This window comes from Corvus brachyrhynchos, unplaced genomic scaffold (assembly GCF_000691975.1).
Source record: "Corvus brachyrhynchos isolate BGI_N302 unplaced genomic scaffold, ASM69197v1 scaffold83, whole genome shotgun sequence".
Classification (NCBI taxonomy): Eukaryota; Metazoa; Chordata; class Aves; order Passeriformes; family Corvidae; genus Corvus; species Corvus brachyrhynchos.
In genome coordinates, this window is record NW_008238464.1 from 12778725 (window position 1) to 12789199 (window position 10475).

The 10475-nt window shown below is 41.1% G+C and overlaps 1 protein-coding gene across 6 annotated transcripts in view; it reads left to right on the forward strand.

Moving 5' to 3' along the window:
* Positions 1–9721, forward strand: part of SHROOM2 (shroom family member 2) — an 80499-nt gene extending 70778 nt beyond the window's left edge. For all 6 annotated transcript variants that reach the window (XM_017737039.1, XM_017737040.1, XM_017737041.1 and 3 more), the window contains 2 exons: positions 1868–2140; positions 6901–9721. In XM_017737039.1, the coding sequence (XP_017592528.1) occupies positions 1868–2140; positions 6901–7167 (540 nt within the window). In that variant the 3' untranslated portion in view covers positions 7168–9721. The remainder of the gene's footprint in view (positions 1–1867; positions 2141–6900) is intronic.
* The last annotated feature ends 754 nt before the right edge of the window (positions 9722–10475 follow it).

Below are 10475 nucleotides of genomic sequence, written 5' to 3' on the forward strand. Positions count from 1 at the left end.
ATGCTTGGGATGTTATTAAACAGGATGAGGATGTTACTGGGAAAATGGCTTCTTTCTTTTTTTAAAGAAAGAAACTGAGAGCACTGATCTGGACTGGCAGACCAGATCAGTAAATGCTGAGCAGCCTTGTGGCTTTTTTTTTAATTAAAGAAAGTTGTAGCACAGATGCAGAAGTGAAAAAACTTGATATAATAACATAGAGCACCACAGTATCCTGCTGTGTTTTGAATGATGAAACAGCAGCATAGTGCATGTCATCTGAGGGAAATGGGAGTGTAGCACTGTGACCTACATAATCCAAATCAAACTGCATTTGCATTGAGAGAAGGGGGAAAAAGTCAAATCCTGCAGATTAATCAGTCAGTAAAGCAGGCATCTGTAGAACTGCTTACTACCTTAATCTTTTGGGCACCCAGGCTAACAGATAGCCCGGATCCAGATTAACCTGGACTGAGTACATTAAATCAAAAAGGAAAAAACCAGTATGGATAATCCATGGGTTGAATTGCTACTTTCAAAAAGGCTGTTACATTTTCAGGGTGTAGCTGCTTTCTGTTAAGATGGCAGACTTTGTTTTGTATTGGTTTTTGTTCCCAAAATAAATTGGCAATGACTGTTCAGTGGCCTCTCTGAGCAGCAGCTGCTATCAGTAATGTTTCTCAGTAATCATGAAGGCTTGTAATCAGATTTGCATTTAGAAAGCAGAGTTCCTAAAGAATGTCATGAGTAATTAAAAAAAAAAAAAAAAAGCTAGGGGTACTGTGAAAGAATGATTATTTTAAAGGATGTAATTTTCATTCAGAATTTGCACTGAGGTGTGTGTTTAGAGAATGCTTTGGAAAATTTTCTTACCTGAAATTAGCTGAATGCTAAATAGGCATCTACATTTAAATGAATGAGGCATTTTTAGGGTGTGATTCATCTCAGAGTTGACAACTAGCTGAACTAACTTCCACCCCTTGTGCACCAGTGAAAGCTTATGGGCATGTAAGAAACAAGACCTCTTGCCCAAATGCAGGGGAGTAGCACAGAGGGACCACAGGTGATCAAAGGAGATCTGGATCCTTGGTCTGGTTTCTGTTGGTTCTGCACCTGACGTGCTTTTCTAAGGCAGTGCATGTGCACCTCAGGCAGTGGGGGCTATAGTACAGAAGCCCCCCAAACTTCAAGTGAGGTTGTGTATTCGCCTGGCCTGAGACAGTGACATGTTTCTTTGGTCCTTTGGCAGAGCCACTTCGCACAGCTTTGCACAGAGCTGCTTTGTACAGTACAGTAGATTTTATTCCCTGCTCTGTGCCATAGGGATTATGACTACCCTACAGAAATGTTATAAGGCACTGTTAATGCTAAGATTTTCTGAGCGTGGAAGGACTGCTATTGGAGGAATGCTAATATCATGCAGAAAGGAAAAGAAAGCTTGACAGTGCCCTAGTTTTAACTGCATCGTGTGGAAAATACAGGATTGTTTTTTTGGTACTGTGTATCTTCCTAAGTGCAGCTCTTCAGCAAGGTGTCATGGACCTGGTATTTAGAGACACAGGCGTGTGCTGTACTTTCTGCTGCTCACAGCAGGCTTTGAAGCTGCTCAAAGAAGAAGCAGGGATGCTTGTTGGTGCAGTGAAAAGCCTTCGTCTTTTTCCCCAAAGGTAATTTGCTTTAACACAGGTCTCAAGCTGAGCATTGTACAGCTATGTCCTGAACCTTTGAATGCAGAGGTATTGACTTTAGACACAGACATGTATTTATTTGTAATGCACTCATTGTCAAAGCCTCATGGAAGTTTGAAATGTATTAAAGTGCTAGCTGACATGACTTTCAGAAGTAGGGAAAAATGCTAATAAATTCTTATCTCCTTTATTTTACGCAGCAAGAACTTATTGACAGCATTAGTAGGAAGCTGCAGGTGCTGAGAGAAGCACGGGAGACACTTCTGGAAGATATCCAAGCAAACAATATCCTGGGGGAGGAGGTAGAGGCCATTGTGAAAGAAGTCTGCAAACCAAATGAGTTTGACAAATTCAAGATGTTTATTGGCGACCTTGACAAAGTGGTCAACCTCCTGCTGTCCCTGTCCGGCCGTCTGGCCCGGGTGGAAAACGCCCTCAACAACCTGGATGACAACACCTCTCCAGAAGAACGGGTGAGAAGGGCCAACAATAATACCCCAACATTTAGGGAAGCTCCTGGGGGGGGGTTTTGCTTGGTTTTGTTTATCTCAATTGCAGTGCTTAACATGAGGGATAGTGAGTGGATACATCTCATACGGCTGTTTTTTTAAGATTTCTTAAAACGTTTCTCCGTGCCTTCTTTTCTTGGAATACTGGAACTACAAGTGGCTTGCTGAGAAAAAGTGGGTTTGGGGTGCAACATACTGGAAAACAGGCTTCTTGGCAAAAGTTTAAAGAAAGAGGGAATCTACTGATAAGAGCATAAAAAGGAGGCATACAAAAATATTGTAACAATTCAAGATGGGAAAAGGAGTGTTCATGCTGTAATGCAGAAAGCTTGCAGACTTCTTTATACTCAACAAGGATCTTGATGCAAATCTATAAGGTTGTTAGAAAGAAAATGCTTCTCATCTACTACAGCTTCCTTCCACAATGCCTAGCGAGGAACAAGAGCAAGAAACAACAGAAGGACAAGCCTTTAAAAGAAAGTGGTGGGGGGGGGACAAGGGGAAGCATTGCAAAAAGAATTTTTCAGTAGAAAACATGTTTTACCCAAGCAGAATAGCCTGGTAGTGATGTGGAGGACTCCCAGCAGAAGTGAAAATTTCAGGAGCAGGAGCATTCAAGGTGCTCTTAACCTGCTTGCAGAAATTTGTTTAACTTGAAATCCCATCAGGCCTTACCTGGAAAGGAGATACATAGCAATGCAGATATGCACCAAAGTAGAGATGTAGGTATGTGTGAAACTTAGGCTAAAATAAATAGAGAGTGTGGAGGGGGGGGTGTGTATTAAGTGAGTTTAACTTCTACGGTTAAATGAATGTGAAGTAGGATTTTTGGCTTGGAGCTGTGGACTGAAATGCCAGCAGTCCACCTAAGTGTTGTAACAGAATTTTTTCCATGGGCTGTGGCTTCGTGTTGTTTCTTCAGCATGTTGCACTGTTTCACACACAAGAACCAGTAAGTGCTGGGACTGATCTGAAGCTGTGCTTTTGCTGTTTGGCCCTAACATACTTGATTAATGGCTGTTCAGACCTCTCTCTGAGGGGGAAAGTATTTGACAGCTTATTAAAGGGCAGATCAAAGCTTTTGACTCTAAGAGAAATTTAATCCCTCATTAGACTTTTTTCTAAGTGTGGTTGCAGTTGCCTAATGGGGAAGGAACTACCAGATGATGTATGCACACAGGAAACACAGCTTGAGAGCTGTGATAGAAATAGCTTGCTGGCTGGGTGTGGAAAAGGAAGATGGTGAGGAGGTGGTGTAGTAAGGACAGTCAGAAATTCTGTGTGCTCTGATGTCAAATTTATACTGACAGAAATCCAAATCCCTAACATATTCTAATTCCCATTCATCTTCACATGCACTGACACCAGTCTTGCCATAGTAACATCAGGAGAGATCCATCAGGACTGAGACAAGCCCTGGAGGGAAAGACTTGGGGGTGTTGGTGGATGAAAAGCTCAACATGACTCAGCAATGTGGACTTGGAGCCCAGAGAGCCAAACGTGTCCTGGGCTGCATCAAAAGCAGCGTGGCCAGCAGGTCAAGGGAGGGATTCTGCCCCTCTGCTCCTGGGAGACCCCACCAGCAGTGCTGCATCCAGCTCTGGGGGACAAAACTCAAGAAGGACATGGACCTGTTGGAACACTTCCAGAGTAAGGCCACTCAGTTGATCAGAGGCCTGAGCATGGCTCCTATGAAGACAGGCAGAGAGTTGGGGCTACTCAGCCTGGAGAAGAGGGTACCAGGGAGCTCTTAGAGCAACCTGCCAGTAACTAAAGGGGGCTTACAAGAGGGCTGGAGAGGGAGTTTTTACAAGGGCATGTAGTGATAGGACAAGAGGGAATGGCCTTCAGGTGAAGGAGGACAGGTTTAGATAAGATACTAGGAAGAAATTCTTCCCTGAGGGTGGTGAGGCACTGGAACAGGTTGCCCAGAGAGGTTGTAGACCTGCCCTCTGTGGGAACCCAGAGTGCAGAGAATGTTTTTCTGCCTGTTTTGAGGAATTTTACCCCCCTGAACAACACTGTTTTGACCTCCATCCTTGGAAAAGACTGCTACTCTTAGAGAAGAACTAGAAACTACACTAGTGTAAATTAGGTGATAGACTACTATGTAAGATTGTCACAGGGTGAAAAATTTAGGGATTTTGGGTTTGTTAATGTAGTAAATAGATAAAAGCAAAAAACATCAAAATGGAGGATTATTGTTGTTCTCCAAACCTCCTTCTTCTACTACTACTCCATATTCTGCAGTAAAAGTAGTTTGGGATGATTGGACAAAGAATTCCACAGTTCCTGGCTGTGTTACTAAATAATTGGTAGAAAAGTAAAAATAATGTACATTTTTAGTAACCATTGGTTAATTTACCTTTAAAAAGGTCATGTAATCTTGATAATTCGGCTTTCTCCTGCATTCTCTGCTCTGTGCCATGTCTGGGTCACGCTAGTGACTCTTTCTCTGATAAGACTTCATAAACAATGATCAAGAAGCAGTGAAGGCTGAGAGTCCCATTTGTCTCTGGAACTCCTAGCAAGGACTTTAAAAACTCTCTTCCATCAGGAGAGGTTTGATTACAGCATGATCAGTGTCACCCTCCTTCCTGGAAATATTCAAGACCAGCTTGGATTGGACTTTGAGCAACCTGGTCTGGTGAGAGGGGTTTGGAACTACATGATCTTTAAGGTGCCTTCCAACCCAAATGATTCTATGAAACCTATCTAGAAGTGTTGAATTTAGACTGGTGCTTGTGGCTTTTTTTGTTGTCCTTTAGTATTTTGTAGGTCAAATGATAACATGTGGTGAACCACTAATGTACCATAGAAACAAACGGGATTTTACTTCTGTTGTTGGGGAGCATATTCCCAGTGATCACCGATTTTTTTTTTTTCCCATGCTGATGTTGTCTAATAGACATTGCTCTGATAGCTTTCCACTTTCTAGGAACTTGAAACAGTTTACCAGACTTTCTAAATAAAAGCATTCAAATAATGACTGCTGAGTTAATATTTTGACTATCAGATACTCTGCTATAGGTCTTCTTTTGCCACAGGGAACAGTATCAGATATTTCAAGTTCAGCTTTGAAAGGGCCTTCACCTGAAGGGCTACCAGCCGCCTTCCTCTTACACAGCAAGGCCAGTGTCTTAGCATTGCTTGCCCTTTGTGGCCATGTCCTCTTGCATTCATCAAATTCTGGCTAGTTCTGCTGCTGCTCAGCATACACACACCTGCAAGGCTGCCCTGGGAGCAGCCCAGCCACACTCCTGAGTCTGGGGCTGTCTGCTAGTTGTCGTTGTGAGTTCAGGAGAATTGTTAGTTCCATCTCTTTGCAGTAGATAATTCTGCTTGCAGCTTGCAGTGGGATTTTTTTTTTTTCCCCTGGCATAAGTTCAAAGGAAGATTAAACTGTTTTTCTAATAGTATGTGATTTCTGTGACTTGTCTTTCATAGCTGTCTTGACTCCTGAGTTAATCTAGGCTGTGTATTTCAAGTACATTGAGAGTACAAATCTGAAAACATTTCACTCTTGAGCTTTGGGCTGTCTGTAGAAAGAGAGTCAGCACAGGATGCATGTACAACTCTGACAGGTAGGTTTACTAAAGCTCACTGGTCTGTAGTCCCCTTTGTCTCATCTTCCATCTTGAAAAGACTGTTTTATACTCTACAAAAACACTTCTCTGTAAATCCTTCAGGCTTATTAAATAGCATTTGTAATTTAAAAGAAGGTGCAAATTAAAAAGATGGGCACATTTATTAGAACAGACTGGGGTTTATCTTCTCAAAGAAAATTCATCTCTGAAGCAAGGCTGGAAGTTATGGATTGGTACCTCTTAGGGGTACTTTTTAATTAAGTTCAGACATCTGTACAGAATTCTTGATGTCAGAGTAAGCCAGCCATACTCTGTCACTGGAAAAAGACAATCACTTGTAGGCAGACATGTGCAATAGGTTGGATTGATGATGCTCCTGTTTGTGTACTGCCAAAGGAGTGTAGCCCCATGGTTCAGGTGGGGCTGTTGGCTGTGTAGACAGGTGATGCTGGGGGAGAGGAATACAGCTGCTCTCCTCTGCTGTCCTCTTCCTTTGTGTGTTCCTCCATTCAACCTCCCTTTTTCCTATTTTGTCTCTTGTGAAGGCACAAAGCAGAAAGTTTACAGCCCTTTTTGGAGAATAATGCTTTTTTGGTTTTGCTTCCCTTTTGCCCTTCTGTTGTCTTGCCTCAGCTTTGACTCTTGTTCATGTCTGAAGACTACAGGACTTCACATCTCATAGGGAAGGCTTGTAGATGCAGCAGAATTGCTAAATACACAGTGTCAGGAGCTGTATAAGAACAAATTGCTCCATTAATTGGTCTGTTTCTGGTTTCTGTAACCACAGCTGTGCCAGTGCTGTGTATGAAAGATGTAAGACACTGCTGAGCCAAGTCTTAATTTGAAGAACTGTTTTTCAAAGGCAACTGTATTGTATACAGCTATTAAGAACTATTAAATAGTAAAGGAGTCTTTGAAGTAATGCTTTTGAGGCCAGTAGAAAGTAATGGTGCATATTTTTTATCAGCTTGCTAATCCATTTTATTAATCTAAATTTTAAGGAGCATTCTTTTTCCACCTTTCTAAATATTCAGGAAGGTCTCTGCAGATGAAACAGACTTGAGATTCAAACAGTGAAGCTGTTGTCCCATCCTAGTGTACCCAGTGAATTTATAACTGCTTTTCTTCTCTCCTAAGCGGACATTGGTAGATAAGCAAAAGCTGCTGACCCAGCAACATGATGATGCAAAGGAACTGAAGGAGAACCTGGATCGTCGAGAGCGCATTGTCTTCGACATCTTGGCGAACTACTTGAGCGAGGAGAACTTAGCAGACTACGAGCACTTTGTGAAAATGAAGTCGGGCCTCATCATTGAGCAGCGAGAGCTTGAGGACAAGATCAAGCTGGGGGAGGAGCAGCTGAAGTGTCTGACTGACAGCCTCCAACCTGAGCGGCTAAAATAAGGGCACTGAGTCCAACTAAAATGGGAAAAATGGGAAAGAAGAAAGGGATAGAGGAGTTTCCAAGTATACAAATGAGTATATTGGCTTGTCTGAGTGTCTGGTAGAGAAACAAGTGCACAAGAGAAAAATAGCTCTCACAACAGCAATAATGCTCTCTTTCATTTTTTTTGGAATGATGTATTTAAGTTTTTAGAACACATTTTTATTGCTGGACTCTACATCTGTTCCTCATTGCTTAACTTCCAGAAAGTTCCACAGAAGAGGACAGACTCTTAACCTTTCTGCTCAGTATGTTCAAAGTCTGTGGCAGTTGTGCATGCAAACAATGGTTTTTAGAATAGGTTGTATACTTCCTTTATGTTCAGATGCCGCACAGTCTGCTGGGAAACCCCACAGCAATTCATGAATGCAAACACATTTAGAAGCTCCAAATTTAGTGGGTTTTTATGTTTTTTTAAAGACACATTAAATAGGGGAAGCGTGCATCTTATAGCTAATATATTCAGATTGCTGAAATGCAGTGTCACTCTGATCCTGTGGCATCAGACACTTTTTTTGTAATATTGTATATAGGATGGCACTTTCCCCTTGCAGAAAACAACTTTAAAATTAGTCTCAGTTAAATGCTTCTTAACCAGCTTGCAAATCACCTAATGCCTACCTTGCTGAAGATTTTTTCTTAAATTATTTTGCAAGCATATTTGTACACCCTCTTAAGGCAATGCAAGTGATTTTCTTTACCAAGTTGTACTTGATTTAAAAAATGGGCTGGAAGTACTGTGCTGATTTTATTCAAAACATTTTTCATCTAAATTATTTAGAAGGCTTCTTTGCTTTTTTTGTGCTTTTTTATGCATGTTTTTATTCTTCTTGTCCCAAACCCGCTACTTCATTGAAATAAATGTAGGTTAAGGACACTGCTTCCGTTTTTCTTCTGGTTGCCCAACATTGTGATGGTTTTATATAGCCAGTTAAGTTCTACTGAAGTTGACCTACATAATGCTGTTCGTTCCTCTTTCTCAAACTACCAAATGTAATATAAACAATTCTGCCATGTAAGTACTGTGCATTACTTGGAGCAACTTTGCTTTGTAACTGTGAACATAAGTGGGGCTGTTTGCTTGTTTTTTCCATTGAACAGTGATAAAGGAGAGGATATTAGTTCACAGTACCAGAACACTGCTTGTGTTCTCCTTATACTGCCATTGACTTAGATAATTTCCAGTAGCTCTAAAAAGAGGTACTAACTCATGTTTTCAGCGCAGTAATGGGTTATGCTGACTTGCTTAGATACCTACAGTGAAATTCTGTAGTGTCTTAAGTGTCAAGTTCTATGTTAAGATAAAGTTTTGCAGGCAAAGAAAGTCTTGGAAGACTGTGTATATGCCATTTCCATTATAGTAAGGAAAACATTTATCTCTCCTCAGACAAATAGGTTCCCCAACCAGAAGCCATTTTCAGGGCTGATGTGAATGCCAGTCTGTAGCTAAGCAGGTTGAAAATACAAATAGTCAGCTGTTGAAAAGAGAGCAAAGAATTCTTCCCGCTACTCCTGCAGTATGGCAGCATTCACAAGAGTGTTTCTGTCCTTCTTCTGCAAATCCTCTCTTTTGGGGGAAGGAACTGGAGAGGCGCTGATCAGTGAATTCCTTGCGAGCTGGGAACCTCTGGAAGCTGTTGTTCCTTTACAGACAGATGCAAACATTAAAAGGACTGTTGCCCCCGCACACACCCTTATCGTGCACTACTTGGTATACCTGGACCAAATTTTAATTGAAATGATGATGTGTATCAATTGAGGTCAAATGGAGCTACCATTTTGCAAGAGCTACAGCTGACCTTAGTTTTTCCCTCCTAGTTCAGAAATGTAGTCCTCTGGCATCTCACAGTTATTTGCTGCTATGTTCCTAGGGCAAGTGGTCCCTTTGTCCTTAAACTTATCCCTTAACCATAACAAACCCAAAACTAAACATAAATTATGCTTGTCTTTAGCTTGGAGAAAAGTGTGCATTGTTTTATCTGTGGCATTTTAATAATTTTACATATTGTGGTTACTCTGAAATGTGTATGTGAAATGTGAATAATATAATTACAATGTGTTTGTATACAGTACTTTGATTTAGATCTCTGATAAAAGGTAGCAATATTGTGAAAGCTATATCTATTATCCTTTTCACAGACCAGTTGCATAAACACTATTATCTCCTTTCCTTTTTCAAAACTGTTGAAAATCACTCACCCTGGAAACATGAAGATGGTGGCCTCCCAATGTTATATGTAAATCTGTAAATAGCTGTACTGTTGCTTTTTGAAAAAAATCTGGTGCTAATGTTTTGCCTTTGGCATCCTGGGGATGGCTGTTTCTTCATCCTTTGTTGTTCTCAATTCTAGATCTCTTTGTATAGTGAAAGATCTCCACAACGCTTCTCCAGCTGTCTGGATCCTGCAGCCCAGAGTGAAAATGTACAGTTTTCCTGCCTGACACTTAACATGTACCTACTGACAAATGGTATTGCTTGACTTTGAGGAAATAAACCGTATATTTCAATGTAGAGTTAGTTTTTGTGTGCAGTTTTAATGTCAAAAGCTACTCCTTTGCTTTGCTTTGCTTTGCTTTGCTTTGCTTTGCTTTGCTTTGCTTTGCTTTGCTTTGCTTTGCTTTGCTTTGCTTTGCTTTGCTTTGCAGTGTTGGCCATCTCATGGTGCCCGTCGACAGTGCTCTGAGTTTTTCCAGGCCAGGCCAGTTGGTCTGTGTGGTCTGACATAGTTTGTTGTCTTTGCACAGCTTATTTAATGTGCTGAGTAATCGATCACTCTCAAGTTCCCAGTGTAAGCAAGTACCGGAAATGTGTCCATGTCTATTTAGTATTATAAAAGTGTGAATATGAGATGGTAGAAAGGTAAAATGTGTTATGAGGTCGGTAAAATAAATGGGTCTTTCACCACTTACAGAGTACATACCAGGGGGAGCAGTTTAGGCTTTCCTGCTTGGGCAATTCCACTGTTTTAGCTTCATCCCATGTTTAGAATGGATACTTCATATGGAAATGTCTTAAGTCAGTGGTGCACAGGATTTTTTGCAAGAACAGATCACTTGTGAACTCTCCAACTCTAAGAGACTTTCATAGAAACTTCAGTTTAATGAGGGTTCTCAGATGAACTGCAGAATCTTCTGCCTCATTGGGGAACACTGGCAAGTATGCACAAATTTGTAGTAGAGGTGACCACAGATCACAGAACCATGGCTTGATCCTGGAAATTAATTGTCTGTGAAGGTCGTTATAAAATCTGGGAAAAGGGAGTTAGGG